This window comes from Zophobas morio, unplaced genomic scaffold, assembly GCF_036711695.1.
Source record: "Zophobas morio isolate AGI-343-1 ecotype UQ-CSIRO unplaced genomic scaffold, CSIRO_AGI_Zmor_V1 ptg000014l, whole genome shotgun sequence".
Classification (NCBI taxonomy): domain Eukaryota; kingdom Metazoa; phylum Arthropoda; class Insecta; order Coleoptera; family Tenebrionidae; genus Zophobas; species Zophobas morio.
Window position 1 is genome coordinate 2,410,781 of NW_026972119.1, and position 24,970 is coordinate 2,435,750.

General features: G+C 31.2%; 2 protein-coding genes and 1 long non-coding RNA gene across 5 annotated transcripts in view; 1 reads left to right on the forward strand and 2 right to left on the reverse strand.

Moving 5' to 3' along the window:
• Nucleotides 1–2,626: 2,626 nt before the first annotated feature.
• LOC135129176 (uncharacterized) lies at nucleotides 2,627–4,808 on the reverse strand. Its single transcript, XR_010280520.1, has 3 exons — nucleotides 4,708–4,808; nucleotides 4,191–4,467; nucleotides 2,627–4,134 (listed from the first exon to the last, which is right to left on the reverse strand). It is a non-coding gene; the product is annotated as an uncharacterized LOC135129176 (long non-coding RNA).
• Nucleotides 4,809–4,904: 96 nt separating this feature from the next.
• On the forward strand, nucleotides 4,905–6,505 carry LOC135129173 (vacuolar protein sorting-associated protein 72 homolog). Its single transcript, XM_064056283.1, has 6 exons — nucleotides 4,905–5,313; nucleotides 5,366–5,492; nucleotides 5,544–5,640; nucleotides 5,694–5,876; nucleotides 5,924–6,197; nucleotides 6,256–6,505. Exons 1-6 carry the CDS (start codon nucleotides 5,177–5,179, stop codon nucleotides 6,473–6,475), a joined length of 1,038 nt encoding a protein of 345 aa, XP_063912353.1. The 5' UTR covers nucleotides 4,905–5,176; the 3' UTR covers nucleotides 6,476–6,505.
• How (held out wings) overlaps nucleotides 6,462–24,970 on the reverse strand; it is a 54,970-nt gene continuing 36,461 nt past the window's right edge. The window contains exons 2-9 of one of the 3 annotated variants that reach the window (XM_064056285.1): nucleotides 16,732–16,865; nucleotides 15,075–15,191; nucleotides 14,417–14,557; nucleotides 13,805–13,907; nucleotides 12,107–12,244; nucleotides 11,930–12,052; nucleotides 9,454–9,548; nucleotides 6,462–8,231 (exon numbers count right to left, since the gene is read on the reverse strand). In XM_064056285.1, coding sequence (XP_063912355.1) covers nucleotides 9,463–9,548; nucleotides 11,930–12,052; nucleotides 12,107–12,244; nucleotides 13,805–13,907; nucleotides 14,417–14,557; nucleotides 15,075–15,191; nucleotides 16,732–16,865 — 842 coding nt within the window. In that variant the 3' untranslated portion in view covers nucleotides 6,462–8,231; nucleotides 9,454–9,462. Of the gene's footprint in view, nucleotides 8,232–9,453; nucleotides 9,549–11,363; nucleotides 12,245–13,804; nucleotides 13,908–14,416; nucleotides 14,558–15,074; nucleotides 15,192–16,731; nucleotides 16,866–24,970 lie in introns of those variants that run through there. The other 2 variants (XM_064056284.1, XM_064056286.1) reach the window with 2 other exon arrangements.

A 24,970-nucleotide genomic window follows, 5' to 3' on the forward strand; every position in this document is an offset into this window, starting at 1 on the left:
TCATGAATTCCTTAATTATTCTTACCTGCGTCGACCCATACCAATTACCTGCACTTTATGCGAGTCGACAAATATGTATTTTTTTTTTTGTAATATTTTTTTGAAATTTTAAATGAAGTGATACTTTTTAAATTGGGTGGCGACATCTAGGAATAGTTTAGGCAACGACCATCCATGACGGCTTAAAATTCGGGTCAGAAAGAACAAAGGCGCCGACACGAGCTGTCCCTACTGATTGTTATCTATGCTGTGGTATTACACGAATGAGTACGAACCCGACTGAATTGGAAATGCAACCCAAAATACACCAACCAGGCTTACATGGATATTTTTTAAGTTTTATAAATTCTTTTTTCAAAAATAAACATAGTGGACAATTTTGGCTTTTGTTAACTTTTGACAAAAAACATCAATTGATTTGAAACTTCAAAAAGATTTTTTATTAACATCAAGAAATTGCAAAGAGCTAATCGTTGTGCGCCGGCTTTAATTCTTGCACTACGGTCAGGTGATAGGGATGAAATTTGTTGACTTTCAAAATCCTGTTGACAGAAGCTATACTAACACGTACTGCGGCGGCCACTGTTTTTCGACTCACGTGAGGGTCATTTTCCACCATTCCTAAGACAGCAATCTATCTCATTTTTGAGGCCGGTAGCATGCCGGTAGCTGTACTCCGCCTTGGTTTTTTAATTGGTGGCTAACTCTCCCGTAACATTTCCAGCTTTTAAAAGATTTTGTTGGTAGGTGCTCTTTTCTGCGGACCGCATATATTCTAGCTGCCAAATAAGCGTTCTTCCTACATTCCCCATAAATGAGAATCAGATACGTTTAATCGTTATTTAAATACATTTCAAAAAAAAAACCACAACGTAGGTTCCCATTTGTTACACGATCACAGCCAAGGCCAAATTTTGAATTTTTCGCGGGTCTTTCAACATTTTTCAAGGTCAGTTTAAAGGCGGGAAGTTTGGGTTATTACAGTATATCTCTTTATTCCCCCCAAAAAATTGATGACGTCATGTCAAAATTTTGGCGAACAAATACTATCTAAATTGTGCAAAATATGATATTGTGATTTATCATGGCATTAATATTTTTTTAAATTTGCATGAATACATTAATTTATTTTATGGATTAAATCAAGAACGGTTCACTCCCTTTTTCCGAAAATCTTTTGGAGATATAATACGTTATTAGTACTACTGCACCAACGTAAGTTGAAATACGTGTTCTTGCAAAAATGATGATTGACGTCATCACAAAATTTTGTAAAGTAATAACTTATTTGAGCGTAGCATGCTTCTTTACATTTACTTTAGCATTACATATTTACATATGTTTATTTCAAGGGAAGTTCTGTGGAAACAATTTTTGACGAATTTTTAACGTTCATGAAGATGACACCTTGCGGTAATAAAATTTACGTTCGCTTAGCCTGACCACAAACTTTCCATTTTTATTTCCCGAGCGTAAGCTAAGGAAATATAGTAATCGAGTCCATTGCCACTTTCATATTTTCTCGACGTCTCATGACCTCTATAGTACGAAACAAGTGGTTTCCGTCTGTCTGATGTCTGTATCCATTTTATTAGATACATAATCTACGAAACTACTGGACCGATTGTTGTCAAATTTTGTATGCTTATTACGAATATCATGTAGATGGTTAAAGGCTAACTAAAATTTGAGTAATGAATGACGTCATCTCCAAAATTTATAATGTAAGTTTTTTTCACTTTATAAAGTAAGATACTCCTGCATTTGTGGTGTGTGAATGCGTATCGAATTTTCACTCTAGACACCCAAATTTTTGGAAAAAAAACAATACTGTATAACAATATTTTGGAATTTAACTTTGAAACTGCAAAATCGAATGCTCTGAAATCGTGTAAATATTTTAAGGTTATCCTAGTCATGGTAAATCGTTAAGCAAAATTTATTCTTTTACCCCTTCCCAAAAAATGTATTACGTCATCTCAAAATTTTGCCAAAAAAATCCTCTCTGAACTTATGCAAAATATTATTACTGTATACTTGAGGTTTATCAATGCACTCATTGATTTTAGAATTACTTATATAGGATGACTGAAAAAATGAATGAGAATCAATTTATTTTATTGATTAAACGAGGAACTAAACACAATTGAATGCTTTGAAATTGACGTTTTAAACTTACCTCAAGCATGGTAAATTTTTAATCAAAATATATCTGTTTATCCCTTCAAAAAAATTGATGACGTCATCTCAAAATGTTGTCGAATAAATCGTATCCAAAATGTGCATAGTCAATACTTGTGATTTATTATTGCACTAAAAGTTTTTAAACTGCTTATACAGGGTGATTAATAAAATAAATGAATGAATCAATTTAGTTTATAGATTAAATCGGGAACGCCCACTCCATTTTCCAAAAAAGTTGGGAATACAATACTGTTATCATTAGTATTACATGCCCCTATCCAAAGTGACATGTATCTTTACAAAAATGTTGATGTCATCACAAAATTTTAAAACTCATTTGAAACGTACGCGCAGCATGTTTTCTTACTTTTACTTTAAGTTACACACATATCTTTATTTTAACTTATAAGGGTTCCCACACAAAAAAAATTAAATTCGCATAATCAATTGGATTTGTTTTATTGTACTTCATTCTGTTAAAATAACCTTCTACCATTTTTTTTATTAATCAATATCCTCACTTTCCTAAATCAAAATTAACATCTGTACGTGTGAATAATACACCATATTCAGGACGGTCCTATAATACCAGCGTCGACAAAAAAATACACAATTTATATATGCGAGACACTAAACGAATGTAAAACACAATCTGCCATCTAGTGCAGCTGCACAGGGGGGGGCTTACAAAATTAGAGGAAGGTAGGTAATAGCCAGATGAGGGACTCAACCGGGTAATAAGAGGACAAACCGCTAGCGCAGTGATACACTTGAAGCTTGAGTCCGAGTAATTAACCTTTAGATGGCTAACTGCAAAGGGGTACTTTTTTCTTTAAATTCACGCATATTCACCAGTGTTCATGCTGCACATTAAACGTAAACCACAACAACAACATTACAAACTCAATAAGGAAAATATTGAGAGGACAATAATAGTTTTTGAGGTACATGCAGCGAAGACGCGAGCCTATGGAGGACTTACGTGTCCGCTGTCTGCTAATAGTAAAGGGGCCCAGGAACAGAAACAGTGCCTCTTGTTAAAAAGCTGTAATGCGTTTTTAAGTTTGAAAAATCGTTATACCCAGACACATAATTTTTATAGGAAGGGGAAAAATTCACTACCCTACAAAACCCCCTTTTTGCAACAAACAGAGCAAAAGCAAACAAAAAAAATCCAAAAAGGTAACATCATGAAAAATTGGTGCACAATATAAACTGGTGTACTTATTTAATGTTCATTAGGTTTCAAAAAAAAAAAAAAAAAACTAAACACAAAAAGTGTCCACACATGTTTGTCATATAACTTGCTCACTAATATCACAAATTTAACAGCACGTGTTGTAGAAAAATATTGCCATATTCAATACCTACATACAAAGACAAAGAATCATAAAACAATATCTGCTACCCTTAACAATAAAACTCTAGATTTCAAATCAGTTATGTAGCTCCCTTAGCATTCCTAAAGACTACTTATTACTATACCACACTTTTTCCTATTTTAAATTAAATTCAAACTTTGTTCATAATTAAAATCACACATTTCAACGAAAGTCAAAACAAAATTTAACAATTTGAGAATACATTAATCTAATGTATTCTCATTACACACAAATAATTATATCATAATTGTATTATTTTTTTGAGATAACATACTTAACTGCAAAACATGTAAATAAAAAGTGGACTAGACTAGAACCACATATATAACCTAACTGAAAAATGTGCCCAACAAAGCACTTGAGTTAAAACCCCATATTTAAATATTAAAAAATATATAGGAAGTATTATACTACCCTACGGCAAACTGGACATGTTCTACTTTCTTTAAACCATTCTTCAATACAATCCTTATGAAAAGAATGCTTGCATGATAAATGTCTGATATGACCCATCAAAGTTTCTTGACAGATTGAACATTTATCACCAAGTGATGATCTCCTGCGTTTTCTAAAATGTAAATTGTATATAAAATTAATATAAATGCATTATCCAAATATACTAACCGACACGTGTCGTCTGTAGGTTCATCTGAGGGTGGTACATAAGTATAAACATGTGATCTACTTTGACTATCTTGTGTATAAGCAGTGTTTTGTTGGGTATAATATTGATATGCAGCAAAGCCAATTCCAATAAATGCTGCTATAAGTAATGCTACACCTTGATAACCCATCTTCATACTTTCACTGTCCCACCATCACAAATAGTCTTAAAATGTGGTAAGAATGGCAGACAAATGAATTATTTTTTGATACATTTAGAAAACCATAAATGTCTCATCTACAATCAATGAATAACTGGTGAATACACTTTAAGTTTAATAATCAAACCACAGTAAACCCCCCAAACACTTAATCTAATTTCTGCCATTATTATGAAAATAACAAATAAACAATCAACTTTATTTTTGACAGACGATTTCGCTTAACCTTACTTTTACTCATACAAATGCAAAATAAATATTATACAGATGTTATACATATTCTCTTATTAAAATAACTTTATTTGTAGAAATCTTACCTACAGATTAGTTGCTGCAACAAACACCCATGTCTTCTAACAAAAATCGAAAACCGTTGCATAACAACAACAATATAACTGTCTGTCAAATGTATGTCAAAGAACCATGCGTCAATGTCAACCGTCGAATTGTCCAATCAACAACTACTCGTGATGGGTATTTTGCATGTTTTCTACATTATATTGGCGACCCTTATAACTATTTCACCACAGTATTTGACATTATGTTTTTGACAGTTAACCTTAATCCGTAACAAAACAACGAAACTACCAAAATCAAAGAATACCCGGAAGATTAATAAGAAGTGTAATAATTCACTTCATTTAAGCTTGGACTGTGTGTGTGTGTGTCAATCGCTGCTGGGGAAATAAAGTAAAGTGACATTTAAGTCAGCCAAACTCCGCTTAAATACCTTTAAAAAGTTTATTTCGTTTGTTTTTTCTTTATAACTTTATCCAAATTTAAAACATGACCAGCCGAGAAAGACGAGCAAACGCCGGTAATCGGATGGCTAAATTGTTAGATGAAGAAGAAGAATGTCAAGATGAATTTTATAAAACTAATTATGGTGGTTTTGAGGACACAGAATCGGATAAAGAATATGAGTATGGCTTGTGTTGTGAAAAATTGTTTTATCGTTCAAATCATGTATTTTAGAGAAGAAGAGGAAGGGGAAGACGTAGTTGATTCAGATTTTAGCATAGATGAGAATGATGAACCAATTTCTGACAATGAGGAGGAGGGGCAAAAGAAAAAACGAAGATTAGTTACAAAAGCTTATAAAGTGAATTGTATAAGGTGTCTTTAATCTCTTTATGTGACCGCTATTTTGTAGGAACCTGTGGCAGCTCCTACAAAGCAGAAAGTGAAACCAAAGCCTGCAAAGCCAATTTCAAGACTAAAAACAATTCCACATCCATCAACAGATTATGGTAATATAATGTTACGAGAAATGTGACTTTACATGTAAATAATGTTATTGTAGAAAGAAAATCAATTAGAAAATCCACAGCAGCCAAATCAGCAGCAACAGCTCAAAGAATTAAAGTGCGTAATCTTGAACAAAGAAAGAAAGTAAAGAGACCCAAAGAAGAAGAATGGAGACCAACACAAGAGGAATTATTAGAAGAAGCAAAAGTTACTGAACAGGAAAATTTAAAATCATTAGGTAAGAAAGATGGCGGTGCTTATTTTTCCATTAAATATTGGTTTCAGAGAAATATCAAAAAATGGAAAGTGAGAAAAAAACAAAACGAACTGTTAAGAAAGTTGTAAGTGGTCCTGTCATACAGTATAGGTCAACCAGGATGCCCATCATTGAAGAAGTTGAGACCAAAAAGAAAGATGTCAAAACAGAATCAGCTGAAAATATTTGTGAACGCACATTCATAACAGTAATTAACGACCCTAATGATGAAACGTTCAATACAGTTTTTGAAAAAAAAACTGCACGGTCTTTACCTCGAAGGCTTCGATGTACAGTGACTGGGTAACGGAATAATCATAATTCATTTATTTGTTCATCTCTTTTTATTTTTGTTTTTTAGGCATGCAGCAAAATATGTTGATCCTAAAACCTGCTTACCATACCACAGCAGTATGTGCTTGAAAATAATTCGTTCGGCATATTACCAACAGTTGGAAGCTCATGGAGACAGAAATAACCCACTGGTTGCTAATTGGCTAAAGTGGTATGTAAAAAATAAGGATAAACTAAGAAGGGAACTTGCGCTAAGAATTAAAACACATCAAATTGATCGTAACTGATTTATTAATTTAATAAAATTTTTCTAAGAATGTCTAGAATTTTCTTATTCACATGGTAACCTGATGAAGTTTCACAAAATTTGTAACTGAAGTTTGCACCTATTGCTTTAGAAATAAAACAACCTTCAGTTAAAAACTAGAAGTGACGAACGCGGATAAGTCAAATGACTTCGAAAATGAAATTATTGTATTTGTTAGTATTTTGATTAACAAAGTGATGTCACACAGTAACACCATTAGTGTTAATAAGAGTAATGAAAAAGCATTGAAAACGTTTAGTTAATGAATTTATTAAATTGCTGGTGCACAATAATACATTACCATAATCTCAACAGCCAAAAATAGGCTGAAAATTGGCATATGAAGTACAACAAAAATTAATAACATTAAATATTATTAATATGACACATAAATTACATCTACTTTAACATATAATTATATAAAATTAATAGGTATTCGATAAGCTACCTCATTAATGCCTTTATTATTTTGTTAAAATATTTTAGCATAGAGTATAAACAATGCATATTAAAAAAATAAGTCAATTAACAACATTTCCGAAATTTGTTAATTGATTACTGTTTTAATATACAATCCGTTAAAACTCTGAGAAACCAAATTAATCTCTAATCTAAGTACAACATTATGTAAATATTTATAATAATTAAAAAATCTTTAAAGTACTCTCAGCAAAACAATTCATGTCCGAAAACAATTTCATAAAATATTCTCTAAAATTGCACATGACTGATGTAAAACTATTGCACACGAGAAAAATTCAACCCCTGTTACAACAACAAAAAAAAATGAGTATGTTTTGATGTTTATTTTTTATTGCTTAATCGACGAAAAATCATTTGGACGGAAATATATGAGACATCCGCACATAACAATTCAGATTTTATTGCTTACTTTGCGAAACTTAACATTAATAATAAATAATATAAAACACCGCGTTTCATAATTTTTAAAAATTAAATCGATCTCTTTAAATGATGTATTTTAAAAATAATTTTACAACTATAATAAAAAAAATCATCAGATTGTTGTCCATCATTACTTTAGATAATATCAACATGAAATATTTGTTCGATCTTTCCATAAATAACATGTGTTTTAAGTAACTAATATATACCTACCTTAGTCAACTTACATTGCAAATGTTTCTTAAACTGATCGAATCGAACAGGAAAATTCAGTAAGTACTAATCAACTAAGTTCAGTTTTAATTAAAACAACTACTCGATACTAGGTGCCACCTAACAGAATTTTCCTGCAGGCTAAATTATAATTGTCTACAGCGATAATGTTTATTTTTTACATGTGCATGATTAAACATTATTGGCACGCAAATAAGTTTGTACTTTACAGAGAAAATTATAACAAGTATTAGTAATCCACTGGATACCGACAATATCCACGATCTTCATCGGCATATCAAATATGCCACGTGAAAAAACAACTCAAGCAAAACTCTACGGACGTTTTAGCAATATAGTGCAGATCTATGTCGAGGTATTTGAACAGAAAAGTGAGATTTAATGTTCCGTGTAATTTTGCTAAGAACGTAACAAACACATTGTTATGTTATTGCTTCCAAAATGGTAATTTTAAAGTTACGTTTCCTTTAGTACACAGTGCACGATGACGTAGTGAAATAAAATGTTAGTGATGTAATGTTAGACGTACCGCTACCTCAGATGGTCCGGTGTTTCCGTTAGTGGAGTGGCGCAGGTGACAGGTTAGCACTCCAAGCCTACAGGCCGGGCAACCAGGTTAACAAGAAAAGAAAAGAAAACAGTTTGTTAGTATTGTATCATAGCTATACCACGAGCACAAATTATTCATTACGTACTTATCCCAGCGTCACAGATTGGCTAGATTCCATGCCATCATTTCATGCTCGTTATTAGAGGCATAATCACCTCAATGATCATGCACTTTAATCGTATGACGCTGGGACAACATTAGAGCAATTTATACATACACATAAGATATTAAAATACTTCATCTGTAAGTGTATAAACCTAGCAGCGGAATGATAGTGTTCTATAGACTATATTAAAATACGTGCTCAGATTAAGAAAATCGTGTGCTACAGACAAGAAGCTGAAGACTTAAAAATCCTTGCAACATATGCCTCAGTGTGTTTTACGTCATCAGCTTCTTTCGGAAAATTTGAAATAGGTTTATAGTGTATGTACCTTAAATTATTAGAAGGCGTTGTTATTAAACTGTACAAAAGGTTAATTTGCAATAACATTTTAATATAGTGCTATGAACACAATCACACGTTATCATCAACCATACATTAGTTTACTTGGCCATGTGGAATTAGAAGTAGTTATGAAATCTTGTGGAGAAGTGTTAATGCATTATTAGAAGTTAATAAAAAAAAACTTTTATAATTCATTTGCACGAGGGTAATAAAAAACTGATTGAGTTTTATATAAATATATTTTGTTCCACATTGGCGCAAGTCAACAACATACAAAAAATATAATATACTATATAAACGTATATGTATAAAACTACTTAAATATATTCATGGAGGACAAATCCAGTGAATGGATCTGTCTACTTATAACAATAAGACATACGCAAATGAAAAATGAAAAAAATGCTACACAACTTTTATCCAAGAAAGAAGGTGCGCTTTGAAATTTCAGACTAGTTCTTTCACATGTGAGGTACGAAGTTTGAACATAGTGGTAACCTAAATTGACCTTCTTCCCGCAATTTGCAAGTAACCTGTCGATAGTACGTACGTATGTAGAGTCACAACCCGCATGAAATTCTCAATACTGACAATAATAACGGCTATTCATCATCGAATATGATTAAAATAAACAGTAAGCACTGACTGACGAGGCAATTCTAAAAATAGGGAATACTACAATTGATACATCAAAAATCCACACTGAGACACACATGACTGGCAAACATCTGTAAGAAATAGAAAACAAAACGTAACTAACCTTTTCGGTTTATGAAAGAGCACCAGCTCTTTGGTAAGGATGCTCCCTTATTTGCCCCAAATGCCTGCGCTGTTTCGCAGCTACTGCCGCTGCACCTATACAAATCATCATTTAAAGTACATGTCAATACAAGCAGTCTCCTAAAAGGTGATGGAATTCAACACTCTCAATATGGTTGCAAACATCAAATCAGACAACATCTATATAAATATTTCGCAATATGGTTTTGCAAATTTTATCTAGCAACTTCACAAAAAAAAATTGAACACAATTAATCACTGATTGGTAGTATAGTTTATTCGCTTTCAATATACAGAACCAAAACACATTCCAAATAACCAGAACTGATTGTCAAACTTTATAAACCGTAACTAAAATTTATTTATAATTTTTGTTCATTGTTATGTACACATTCGTATATTCTAACATTTAAATTATTTGGCGTTTAAAGTTGATGCGAAATAGAAATCACACTTATTTAAACGAGATATACATTCGATGACTTTTTTACCTGTGTTGTTCAAAATTTCCTGTCAACAATTTACTATGACCTTTGTGATATGGCGAAGGTTTTATTAGATCAATTTTGTAACGTTATTGCTACAAAATCTTTGTTCATACGTTAGTTGGAACAATTACATAAAGTTTTTACGTTTTAAATAATTTTATAATTGTCAACGAAGTAAAAAAAATTACAAATCACCCATAATCTAAAAATATTGTTAATAAATTCAATACCAACAATCTCTTAGTTCCATATATTGAAAATAAATAAACAATAAATGCAAAAATTAAATATATTGATATGCTTCCAAGGTGACATGAAGAGTTGAAGTAAACTAGTTATGTAGTTGTTGGATAACTATTAGCAATTATCCATTAACTTGAAGTTTGTCTGGTGAAAAAATTACAAACCAATGAACTAATAAAAAAGCCCATTTCAAATGATTGGCCGTCTCAACAAACATTAAAAAAAATTGAAACCACATGCACCTACAATTGAAAACAGTCGAATTTTGGGTTGACTCTGACTGATGTGCAGTTGGTAATACGACTCCAAACGTGTCACTTTGACAGCCACCATTTGATGACATGTTATTTTATTGATTGTCATTCTGTTTGCTCAACTAAATCAAAAATTAGATTTAAGTAATTTCTACTCCAGAGTTTCAGTATAATGTTCGTTTCACTAGCCAAAGTTTTTCTTCTATTGATTATAAAATCAATATCATGGTGTGAGGGACTAAATTTGGAGTATCTGCAAGTTCGTTATTAATTTTAAACTTGTAAGTTTATCTACTATCAATGTTGGCCAATACAATTGAAATGTCTTGCAGGGTAGATATATCATTAGAAAGCGGCGGCCATGAACAAATTGAACATTAGCAATCTATACTTACTATTAGTACTGATACTTAAGTCTGTAGTCATATTTGACAGTATTTCATGGTTCGTTTGTTCAATGGCTGCCTCCAAACGAAAATTTAATTGATCATCCTACAGATTGCTGATACACATTGGTTTCACCTTTGAAACATGTTTACCTATGCCTTTTCATGTATTTACACGTAGTTACAATTGAGATTATAGATGCAGTTTTGATTTTGATGCAAGTTCACGCTAAATCAATCTACTTGATAAAATACAAAAATACTAGTTACTACTTTGTAGCTACTAAAAACAATTAAAGCACTGAACGAGTTTTATGGTTACTTTATGCAGTAACACCCAAATAATTATATTAATAATAATAATAATAATAAATAAATAAAATTGTTCATAATGATCGATTCGTTCGCTGGTAGTAAAAAAATTAAAGCAATTTGATTGTTCATAATTTGTAACAGTATGTTCTATGTACCTTTTAAGTACGTCTAAATGAAGCTATCTTAAGGTAACGTAATAAATGCTTTTACCATACAAACTATATTTCATAAATCATTTAAAATATTTGTATAAAATTAAAAAATATGTACACAAAAATTGTAATATAACGATTTGTGTTTACTTTTAAATTAATAATTACGATTTCTGTAAATAACTTATAAAAACATTTGACTATTGTTTGATTGACCAGATGAGTACGTCAGACGTACGTAGTCTCAATAATAAAATTAAAATCTAAAATAAAAAAATACACCTAGATGCTATGACTTGCAAATACAGAAAATTAAATAATTTTTCATGTTACGTACTTTGAGTACATGTAACAACCGGCTTTCGCGGCAAGTATCACAGAAAAAATGTAATTAAAATAAATTGTGACTAAACAAACCATCGGCGAAAAAGTGTGTTCTGATTCAGAAAACCGCTATCAGAAAAAGTGACTAGATTTTCCGAACCAGTTCGATGGCGCTTATACTTATCAGTAATAATAGTATTGAGTAATAATAATCCCTACAGACAATGACAATTACAACCTAAGTACTAGATAATAACATCTAACAATTCGCTCATCAGCGTGCGAATAACCCACCAGAATGATCGGCCGTTGCATACTCCGTTAGTAGGGGAGACGCTGCCAACGCGGCGTAATTCGTGTAGTCTGCATATGGTGTGTATATAAGGCCGTGGGGATCCCCGGGGGACAACAGGGAACCTGGGGGGGCAGAACCATTAAGAATGGATGCTGCCGTAGTTGGTACTGACATACGGGGCGAGAGTATTAGAGGAGCACCTAATGGTGTGGCGGGAGTGCGAAGGGGTGTGGCTAGACCGGGGATAGCTGGTGACAGCAATCGTTGTGTTTCGGCCGCAGCCGCCGCCACACGCCTCCATTCGTCGTCGCATGCTAAGAAAAATCACTCCAATTAATAGAGAACAGCGACTGCTTGACATCATGAATGATCACTGCTAATTGCTAGTTATGGAATAAATTCAAATCTGTTTGACATAATTGCGAAATTGGGAAAATAGGTCAAGGTTTCTATTGGAAACTGCTATAATATCAGTGCAAATAATGCACTCACATTTTTTCATTTAAGTCTGTCAATTGTGTGCCTTAAATTTAGTTATTTTAACTTTCTAACAAGTTGAGCTCCAATTTTTTAAACAATAACTTTTAAAATTGTTAACTTTTCCTATCAAATTCTTTGCTATATATGTATAGCATTTCAGATTAAATCTCTTTCATTTAAATAATCTCGTACTAGTAAAATTACACTTCATACAACAGACTAGATGGTAAATTGAAATTGTTTTCATAATGTTTGTGGTAAATAGTAATGCGTATTTTTACAATCACTAACAATTCTGTGTAATAGTGCGTAACTGTATTTGTTAATGGGAAGCATTTTAAAAAATATCTGATGATGGAAATTTTATTTTCCTTTTAGTTACATTCCAAAATTCACAAAATAAAATATTCATAGCAACTTTGTATTGTTTTGTTTTTCAAATAGAAAACTTCACAGAAATTTGTCTTTACGCAATGCGTTGGTTTACAAGATGCCAACACACCACACATCATTTACAAGCCAATGCTCTAGGCATGGTAGGGGTAAATAGAATTTCAAAGTTTCAGTATTAAATAGTAACAACTCGTTTGAAAGAAAATTCTTTTCATTTTCATTCTGATTCAATTCACGGTAAGACATAGGAGATAATACACGAAATTTCAATTAAATTAACAATTTTAAACATTTACTTCCATTTTAAAAAGTGTTGTTATTATTACATTACGTTTTATACCTCAGCATTATACACTAACTGTAAATACATAATACTTAACTGCAGTCATTTTTGATTCACATATAAAAATCTGTGTTTCCAATAGTTTTTCATCAGTGACAATCTCGACAGTATCAAGCAAAATATTTAAAACCTATTAAGATAAATCGATAGGATAAATTAAAAAAAAAAACTTTAAAACTTTTTGTTACACTGATTACCTAAATTGTTCCCGAATTTGCTTGATAAACGAGATAAGAAAATTGTTACTTTTGACTTTCCATTTAAATAGTTTTAAAATCAATTTAATGTTATTAAAAAGATGTCTTGCAACTTTATTATTATTACTGACTCCTCTGTTAATTAACATAACTATTTACTAGTGTGTTATGTCATATTTTGTTTTTACATGTAATTAAGTAATTAAACAAGTTTGTTGAATTTAATGTAAAATTTCGTTCCGCCGACACTAGCAGTTTTTTCCGAATAGAACCGACCATTATTTCAGATGATTTTTTGCTAACAAAGGTCGAAAAAATAACAAAACAAAAAACTTTTTATTTATAATTACGTTTGCACTGTGATTGCATATTCTGCCATTTTCTTAGTTCTTTTAATACTTGATCACGCAAATTGAATTTATTCCATCCATAATCGAGTTATTATTAACTAAAACAGTTACCTGTCGCCGAAACGGCCTTAGAACTAGAATCCCTATACGTTCCGTTTATTATGGCAAGCTCCATCAACTGTCTTTTCTTCAGTTCGTCTTCACCATCCGCTTGCTGAAATTAGATCGGATTTAAAAGAGGACACAAAAAACATTTAATTTGTTAACCAGATGTCGAATGAGCTAAAAAGTCAAAACAAATTCCTATATGCAATTGGTAGTTTTTAGCGGTTAGTAATATACCATAAACACTCATGTTCTGTCTTTTAACTTAAGGTATATGAATGAGTCATACACTTAATAAGTGTCTAATATAAACAGTAGACCTTTACATCGCAAATTATATTCAGCGCGGCCAATGTCACACTTCTCCATTTTAGGAAATTAAAAATGGCGATGCTTTTGTTTTTGTCGAACGTAGAATTTTAAAACCTGTAATTAATTTTTATGTTTATATTCAAAAGTGTGTATGAATTTTGTGGATATTAATATGCAAATTCAAAGTAAAATTGAATAAAATTTACATTAAAAAAAATATTCATCAAGAGGAAAAGCAAACAACATCTCACAAACTACTTTCGGTTCCTTTGTAAGTAAATGTTAGAATCACTAATTACTACTTACTGGCACTAATAATTTTTTTACTTCTTCTACTGCCCTTTGTAACTTAATTTGTGCTCTATTTTCTGTATCTTCTACTGTTAAAAGTACATGCAGATCATCTGAAAGGTGTTCCCAGTTGGGTTTTCCTCTGTTTTGATCCTCCTAACAAAAAAAAATCTTATTAGTACGTCATTCCAGTCGAACGGCGAAAACACGAAATACACAATTCCATTCTGTGCTTACTTACTCATTCCATTGAACGAATGAAAGCTGTTCAGGAATAAAAATACGTTAGTATAGAATTTCGGGTTTAAAAATAAGTTCATTTCACTGATTTTCAGACAACAGAACTGTTTATTTAAAAACTATTTGTTTTTCTTGTAATTCAACTTGGAACTAAAACACCTGAAGTCTGAAAATTACTATTGGAATCGCGCCAGCATGACTTTCAAAATTTGTAGATCAACAAAAAAATACGAATCATCTACACCTTCTGCCGTCTAATTAGCGAGAATATCTTCCGAGTTAATTAGTCAACTAGCTTATTACTTGCGTGAAAAACCAACAAATTCAAGAGTTAAAGAAAACATCGCGGTCCGTAAACACATTGTTGCGTAACAATCCTAACTAGGTAAGAAAAATACAAAAGAATTATTTAAGTGACATTATCCGTACACACCTTCTTTTTGTCTCTCATCGAGCCCTTCCCTCTAACCATAATTTTGCAGCCTGTTTCTTGTTCTAACTGTTTAGCTGTCATTCCTCGAGGCCCCAGAATCCTTCCCACGAAATTAAACTGCAATCAAAAAAGTAATTACAGAACGTACTGTATGGCAAAATCTTGATGAATTTTTAATTGAATGCACTTTTTTAAGTCAGGGCTAGACGGAATTAATAACACTGTTATGAGTTAAGAGTTTTTGACAAAATAAAACCATCTCATATGCATTCGCACATACAACTGTACTGCTCAAATTATTACAAGAATGTGAAAAAGAAGTCATGAAACATCTTAATTTACAAACAACCACCATAAATTTAACTCAATATGAAGTAGCCATACAAATCTCCATGCACTACATAAATATACTATTACATAAAAATAATTTTTGTGTCGTCTTATTCTTCTATCTTAAAAACCGTAAAACGCAGGTTATGTGAAATTAAAAATAAGATTTTTTTGTGCTAATCAATAATACATCAAATATGTAAATTGGAATAATAATAATTAGTCTACTTTTAAAATCTGAATAACTACTTTAAATTTTACTTTGGTCACTACGAAGTTCTGAACTTAATTAATATTTGTTTACAAGGTAGAAATAACAAAAAAATGGTGCACCTACCAGGATTTAGATTAAAATATCAACTTTGTTTTTGATGAACACAATAGTGTATATTATCTTGAACACTTAAGTTAAGAAATATTTATATTATAAATAACTAATATTTAATGCCGTTTAGTTATAAGCTTATAAATTTTTTTTTTAATCTTAAGTATTCCACATGTCTCGTTTTATAGATTATTAAGTTCTTCATTTGTTGCTTTAGTAAAATACATATATTAAGGTCAAATTTATTATTCACGTCAAATTTTAAGTTCTTAAAAAATTTCAAGGATTTGTCTTAATCTTTTGAAAGAGAAAAAAAAAACGCCGCTGTGCACCAACGACTTATAATTTTTTATATCCAAACATTATTTTGTAAATTACAAAATTGGAACTCAAATTTCTGACACTCTAATAAAACTTTTCTAAAAGAAGTTACCGTTTTGGTGTAAAGCACGGAAATCTTTTGTAAAATAGGAACAAATAGTAACATTGTAATTTTTTGACAAATGTAATGTATTAAAAATTATGAGCGAATTTATAGGTGTAACAGGTAACAAATTTTTATTATGACAAATTAATTACTGCATTATTATTTTTCAGTGACAAGCTGCGGTTAATTAAAAGTTATTTTATTGCAACTTGTTAATTAGAACTTAGTTGTCGAATTTGTAATAATGATTCTAAATATTTTTGGTCACCGGTGGTACGGTACTTAGTAATAACACACTTTGTATATGACACATATAAACAATAATTTATCGGCAAACTTAAAATCAAGTTAACAACACTATCATTAGCTTTAAAATGACACTTTTTATTAAAAATTGCGTACGTACAAACTTTATACAAGAGATTAGGTGATGTATGCACAAACAAGTGAACTGTAAAATTATTTTTTCAAGAACAAAATAAATTACGAAAAACGTTACCCTTAACATCTAGCAGTGTTATCTGAGCGAACTACCTTTATGGTGCCAAATTTTATACAATAAGCTGGTTACTTACATCTGGATGCTCTTTAACTGGCACATATACTTTTTCTGTGAGTGTCGTAACAGGGCCATCAGCGTCTGGCAAAATAAGAGGTTCCTTCTTCACTCCATTTATTTGAAAGAGACTAGCTCGAACTTTTGCAATTTCTGAAAAAAAAAAAACACAAAATTTATACAAATTGACAACATCATTTGTTTGCATAGTTTTATTACTCTCATTTTATATTATTCAAATTGCATTTAGTTGATAACCGCAGTTTTTTTATCGAATAAAATTATTTTAAAGTTTAGTCTTTCTGAATTACATTTTTCATTTTTAAAACTGAAATTTTTTTGGTATGTTTCTCCCAAAATTTTTAGAAGGAATGATATGGTTACATTACATCATTTTTCAGGACTTCATACAATTACCGTAAAACGTACAAAATTAAAAAGAAATAATTTTAATAATGAATCCTTCTACCCATTTTAACAGTATAAAAAGGTTGTGAATGATAATGTTACATTATCACCACTGCGTAAACCCACAGTATAATATACATCAAATTAACATCTAACTTTAACTATTATTACTATTACTTAATTTTTCTTAGTACCGAAACTTTCTGTTGATGTGTAGAACCTTGTTCTAAAAAATCGAACTGTAAAATAAGTAATTACGAGAAAATAACAAATCCTACGTATTTTTGGCATTAAAAGGTTTAATGCAAAGGCCGGCGACGTACCTACTATTTAAGCGAATAAACCAGCAGCATTACACCAGACATGAATTAAGAGAAGCATGTAATTGAGACTAATAGGAAAATGTTGCGGCCGTCTCGCCTGGATAAACAATAAAATCACGCAATCTCACAACCAAGGCGGATTTTTTGCTGCTTTAGAATTACTGATCATTGAAGATCATCCAAAACAATACCAAAAATCTTATATTCTGTATACTATATTACCATATTGTGTATATTTGTTATACTCGAAAATGTTAAATGTGCTATATGGTAGTCATTAAAATATTTCAAACAACAATATTTAAAATAACAAAAGCAACACATGTTAATTACATCAATGCTGTGACAAATGGTAAAAACATAAAATAAAATACAGCCTTAATTTAAGTTTTATATAAGAAGCATTATGCTGTAAAACGATATTGTGTGGCTCTCCTTGAAGTATTACTAAATCTACCTCTGCGACTAATCAGTGGGTAGTAAAGTTACGAACTACGAGGTGCCAATGGGTGCCCACACGACGTTAAATACTTTCTTTTCCTACATCATTGATAGATCAGGTCATCGCGGTTACCTAGAATCTATTCATAACCAAATTTGTTGCGACAAGAAAATCAGATTTTTAGTTTTAAGGTTAAAAATATACAGCATAGTGCAAACCTAATTTACTTTGATAGATTTAACTTGTAAAACGAAAATTGGTATAATAAAAATTCTGATGAAGATGGAGATTAAATAATACATTCAAAATGTACAAACGAATTAATGTACATCAACAAAACTGCTAAGATCAAGTTTATTGTTTTCATTTCTTAAGTTCTAAAAGAGTACAAAAGAATATTTACCTCAACTTTACTTTATTAAACTATGAAACTTTGAAGATATTATTTTTGAAAGATTAAAATTATCAGATAAAGATTTTTTATACTCTAAAGGTATTTCAAACAACGCATCATTTCAATTAACAAGCTCATAAACATTTAACTCAAAACCAAGACCGTTGCCAAATATTTTATCCTCTAAAAAATACTTTTAAACTATAATTTACAACTCTTCCATTGGAAGAGATACTCAATTTATATTACTTTTTTCAATGTTCAGAATCCGTTTTGTACAGGCAATACAAGAAAATATATTTTTAAAAATTTTAAGGAGATCAATGGGACAAAATTTCCATTATTAAAATGTTTAATAATTTCCTTAAAAAGCAAAAAGAAATTTCAAAAAGACATTGGAGTACAGACGATAAATAATAACCAAAAAAACGCACTTTTCAAAAATACAACTGAAAAAAATTGTTATTAGCAACGAATTTTAACTTTTTAAAAATCGAATTATAATAGACACAGATGCAAAACGACAAAGATTTTATTAAAAATTGTACAGATTCATATACTCCTTCTTAAAAAAAAGACTTGTTTTTGATAACCTGCCAACTTCGCTATGAAAACTCAGAGTATTATATACTAGGGTATACTAGGGCTTTATACGGAACTTAATATAGACTGAACAATACATAATTAGCAAATATTTGCACGCACGCGCAGTGAGTCAGAAACATTTTTTTAATTTACTTATCCATCACGAAAAAACTTACCAACAACCTATGTAAAAAGAGAAACGAAAAAAAAAAATTAAAACAGAAATAGAATGGGAGCAAACAGAACAAAATGCTAAAAATTATGAAGCGTTCATATACCTATGTAATTTGAAGCACTTATTTTGTCTTCGCTTATCTTTTCTTGTAGTATGAAATTTAAAAACCTATCCCTCATATTTTGTTTCAAATAATAACAAGAATTTAGAAAGTATTAATACTAAATTCTTAATTGCTTTTTAATTATTTTAACAACCGATACTTTTACTGATTTACAATTTTTTTTAATTCGTGATATTTTTATATAAAAAAATGTTAAAACTTATTCCAACAATGTTTCTTATTCTTGACGTCAATTCCAATATTTTTTCTATCTTCGTACCGTTCGATCAACAAAAAACGGCCTCAAATTGGCGTTGGACGAGCAAGGTGTCTTGTCCAATAACAGAGGGTAAGTGACAGCTTGCTCGTTCAGAACCAATTTGAAGACGTTTTTAAATATTTAACAATCTACTAAATAGGTCTGTGTAGCACGTGAGCGTTTTGGAGTTTAACAAAACAACATTGTCCTAAAATCTATAATCTCTCCAGTGTTTATTATCGACTTAAATATGAATAGAGCTACTGAATAAAACAGGTTCAATAGAATGTGATACTTTGCTTGTGGTAATGTTACAGTCAGTTTTGCAAACAACTGTTTTGTTTATCTCTGCAATAAACCCTTCCATTTTAAACAAGTCTGAATACGCAACAACATTTTGTAATTAGTGAGAGTAAGATAAAATCGCACAGGAAAAGCCCAGTTTACTAGCAATGAATAAAACTAACGATCAGCACTGCAGAAAGGAAATACTTGTACTAGTCAAACTCAAAGTACTTAGGCCTAAAATTAAAGGAAGCGTCACAGTCGTTTTTAAATTCAAATTTACAAATTGATAAGCGAAAACTATAACAAAATAGTTACCAGTGTTGTATTGGAAAAACAGAGATTTTAACAATTTTCGGCCCACCATGTGACTTATTATTGAATTAAGTGACATCAAATACAAAAATTATAAAATAGGAAATTTCAGTGTTTAAAAGCTATCAAAAATTCAACTTTTTCCCCAATCAAAAACAAATTATCTTCAGATTAAGAACATTTTGAACCAGTACATTTATTTGTCAAAATTAAAACTAAACTGTCATTTATATTGAGTCCACCATTTTAAAAATGTATGAATCCATTGGTAGATACATATCGTCGTATATTGGCAAAAGGATATGACAAGTTCTGTGTATTGAACACATTTTTTCACATATGTCAAGTGATTCACTGTAAGATTCAAAGAATGTGCTACTATCATAGGCAACTGTAAACCTCACAAAGCTAGAATACGTTCCATGTTGATCAGTGACTGACCAAAATCCAATGCCCAAAGATCGCCCAATTGCACAATGGAACATCACATCCAAAAACCCATCGGTGTCGTTTTTTAGAAAGTACCATGTCTTTATTGTTCCCGGTGTCGTCGCGATAAAGATAAAGCATAATTCGTGGTGCGGCGGACGACCCACACGTTGTTACGGAAGTGGGTGTGATGCTTCAACTACGGCTGTCACACTCAACGCCTTAAAACCCTTTCTTGAGGCATTGTGGTCACCAGGAGTCCCCTCACCCCCATAGCCACGCGAAAAACGGCCGTCCGGAGCCTCCAGCGAAGCTCTTGGGCTCCCGATGGCCGTTCAATCATTGTAAATGCTCACATGTGGCCCTGCCAGGCGGAGAAAGAGAGTCCGGATTGTTCCCACTGTCGGCATTGAGGTTACTGATACGTTTCCTGCTAAGAAAGTGTTCGACCGACTTCTCGACCGGTACTCGCTCACCTATGCAGTATATACCTATGCTATCTTGTCATTTCCGCCTCATCAGATTTGTATCTCGCGTGTGCTCCATTGTTTGTTGTCTGAGACGTGATGATGAAATGCGAGACAGTTTGAATTGCTTTTCTTTCTGGGGAAATTGACCGAACCAGAAGATGGACCAGCACAAAAGATAAAAAGTGCATTCAAAATAAATCAATCATTTGCAGAAAAATAGAAAATTATTACACGTAGGAAAGTTGGAAACCACAAAATTTATGGAATTTAATTGTCGTTGCAACACTAATTTTATCTGGTGTGTTCTACCACCGCTTCTTGGAAGTTAGTTTTCTCTTTGATTAGTGGTATTTTCAGGTTGACGCTCTTTGTACGTTGCCAAATTCACTGTTTCAAACTTCTTCTGACAAAATAAATATTAAAAAAAAATATTTCCCTAAAACTCAAGATACATCAACGAAAAGTGCTACAGTGTACTCAATACACACAACGAATCTTTTAAATAAAGGATACAAATTTATTGCTCAAATTTATATTTTTTTGTTAACTTGTTTGTAAACATCACTAGCCACTAGGTAACAACAATAAAAGAAATGCTGCTGAACTGAAAACATAAATTATAATGACGTGCCGACGTTACTAATGAAATCCGAACTTACTAAACGTGGGAATATTGTATGATTCACAAAACACACATAACGAATTTGATAATCGATAGATATATAGGTAATTGTCAAATGATGATGTTTTTGATTTCGAAGTGGTTTTAGAAAATCCAAAATGCCACAACTGCAAAAAACATACAGAAAATTTTGGAAGTGTTCGATGTAAATCTTCATTCGAACAAGAAATGAATCTGCATTATACAGCAAGAATGAGAATTTTTATATTAATTGTCAAAAATGAAAACAACAAATTTAGATTTTTTTAACAGTTTTAGAGCTACAATTAAAGCAAAACTGTACATTACATATGCACAGGTTGTCCATCGCATCTGATACATGTGCCTACTTTAAGACTACTACTACAAACAAATTAAATTACGAAGAATCAAGAAAAGAAAGCGTAACCTTTTTTAGTTTTTTACTTTCCAAGGGACACCTTAAGCAATAGTCAGGTTACCAATATCTCATGTAACTTCTTTTTGGAATGTGACAGCTGACCAGTAAATTTAATGAAACGTCGTTAGACTTTTTATATAATTTTTCTATAGTTTAATTCACTTCCTCCACATGTCACAATTTTAAAAAATGTTAAAATAAGTATGTATATGAAATAAATTCTCGTCTATCGTTAAATATGTAGTTGTTTGTAAAATTAAGGCTATGCAATCTTAAAATACAGCAAAGTATCACTACCTAACAGTATATGGGTTAATAATTGTGTAAAAGATCTAAAAACATAAATATCTAAAAATTTGGAATCAATCGTGTGTTCAAATTCTGTTTTGGTCTCCACAATACTTGCTATCAATTGTGTACGGAGTATACTGTGAACAAAATTTCGGATCCGCATATTATTATCATCCCAAAAAATATTTTCATTTTTAAAAGAAAAAGTTGAAAAATCAAAGAGGGTTTTAAAAAATCTGCTGATCATTTTAAAAATCCAATAAATACTCGGATACAAATTATACGAGTAATTAATAATTTAGGAAAAATGTCACGTCAGTTTTGGCATCGTGTTTAATTATTGCCACGTGATGGCCGTCACAAACTGCCGCCTTTCAGAGGTCAAATGTTTAGTTTTCGTATATTTTCCTCACAGGGAATAACTGCTTCAACTGTAACTTTAAAATTTAATTTTAATTTTCCATTTACTCAGTTGTAATTACAATGAAATATTTAGTTTATTTAATACAGATGTGTAAAAACCAAATTTTGGCGTCTTGGTATTAAATTTTGTGTCGAAGTGATTGGCAACTTTCTGACGATGGGATACTCAAAAGATGTGTGAGTTATAAGATAAGACAATTTGCGGAATACATGATGTTGTTATAAAATAACGAAAAGGTTATCAAAGTTGCAACACAAATTGTAAAAAAAAAATGCAAAATTTGTAGTCAAATTTTCGATAGACAGAATAGTAGTCTCACTAAATTTAAATAAGTGATCTTTATCACTATTATTATTACTCTGAACAGTCATTCATTCATATACATATACCTACATTTTCTTGATAAAATTCTGTAAAAAATTTTCTGCCCATTCCTCTATTAAACATGCTTCTACAATTACACTACAATTCTAGAAGTTCATTATTAATTTTATTTCAACTACTACCAATGGTCAGTCAAGAGATTAATTAGCCCAGATTTTTTTTGTATTCATCCGAAATTTCATTGTTGTAAGTTCCATGTTTAATTTTGGTAGTGACCCCAAATTTTCATTATTGACTAGACTAGAGAAATATACAAACAACATACAAACATTTTGGTAGTAGAACGAGTACATACTGGATTTTGTATCGCACCTATTACATATTTTTTTCACATTAAAATAAATCGCATTACAGAGAGAGTGATTAACTGATCATACCTCAATTATGTATCAGCTTTTAATTATTTTCTTCAATTCTCCAAGGCATACTATTACAACGTTGTTTTTTCTGATTTTTGTGTTTTCCAAAGCCAAAAACAAATTTAAAATACCAACTCTAGTTAATGCAACGACATATACACTTCAAAGCCGACGAAAGTTAATAATCACTTGAACTTACTACTAGAATGGAACGATTGGCCCTAATGAAAAAAGTTAAACAAGAACTTTACTTATCTTTTAACTAAGTAAGTATAACCTATTGTATATAAGCCCGTAGTCGCCTCAGTCTCAATCTTTCGTAAATATTCTTTGGTGGTAGCTTAGACCTTTAAACTGCAAGAATAAAAACGATGGGTAGCCCTCAATAACGCAACTGCTATACGTGAATATCCCTACCTATGATTTTAACCCTGTACTTAGTTATATAACTTTTGTATGAATAAGACACCACTTTAACAGATTCAAATTTTACCAATGATGTCACTTTCTAGCTAATTCGACGTAATTGTAAACAATGGCAAGGTTATATATAAAAAAACATTGTGTGAAATTACTTAAGCTTGCTGAAATATTAAATGTATGTATTATTTATTAGGAGTATATTATATCGAAAACATTTATTAACAACACCCTAATGCTTAAGATTTTAAATTATTTACAGTATAAATTTAATACAGATAAACACTGCTTGTTCGGAAGACGCTTATTATATCTACTGTATTGAATTACACTGAATTTACTTAGGAAATGAATTTACCACTTTGCACCTTACACCGTCATTGTTTAAGTACTTCCTCATTCGAAATCTGCTTTCTCCTGAGAAGAATGTATGAAAGAAAAACATCAAAAAATAAAATAACAATATAAACTCACCCGATTTTGATTGAAATCTCCATTTCATAAGCCTTTGTAGAGATAGAATCCGAAACCGGAAATGTCTGATGTGACTAACGTTTTGAAGAGTGCTATTTACGGTGTAGTAGTTGTTACCGTCAAAGTTATATGTAAATGCGTACGTTAAACGCATATACAAGACAATGTACTTAATTTTGCTTCAATAAAAACTCGTAATGCTAGCTTTGATTGTATTAGCAAGAAATTTGTTCGGATGCATTTTTTTTTACCTTATTGATACAAATTAACTTTTTTACTATAAGTATTTTTAAACAAATGTCTACAGTTGTATACGGAATTTTATTTAGCACTGAAAACGATTTTAGAAATATTATTTAGATACAAATTTACCATACTTAATACCTATTCTAATTGGGAAACCCGATTGCTTTTTGTATATTCAAAGCTTTACTCAGTGGCGGCTGGTGACATTTTGAAATGGGGGGACACAATTTGATTGATGAGTTAAATATGAAGAAATTAACCAGGTTGTCATTACCAATTAATAGACGAAATTGTGTGACGGAAATAAATACAAAAATACATTCAATAAAAATAAAAAAGGATTTCTCCACATACCCTTTTGCCTTCGGTGTTCATGGCATCTAAAAGTTCATTTTGGACAGTTTTAGGCGT

Excerpts from the sequence above, each read along its gene's own strand:
- LOC135129173 (XM_064056283.1), top strand. The coding sequence starts at position 5,177 with ATGACCAGCCGAGAAAGACGAGCAAACGCCGGTAATCGGATGGCTAAA. Across the intron at positions 5,314-5,365 it reads GAATCGGATAAAGAATATGA|AGAAGAAGAGGAAGGGGAAG; the intron begins GTATGGCTTGTG and ends CATGTATTTTAG. Across the intron at positions 5,493-5,543 it reads TAGTTACAAAAGCTTATAAA|GAACCTGTGGCAGCTCCTAC; the intron begins GTGAATTGTATA and ends GCTATTTTGTAG.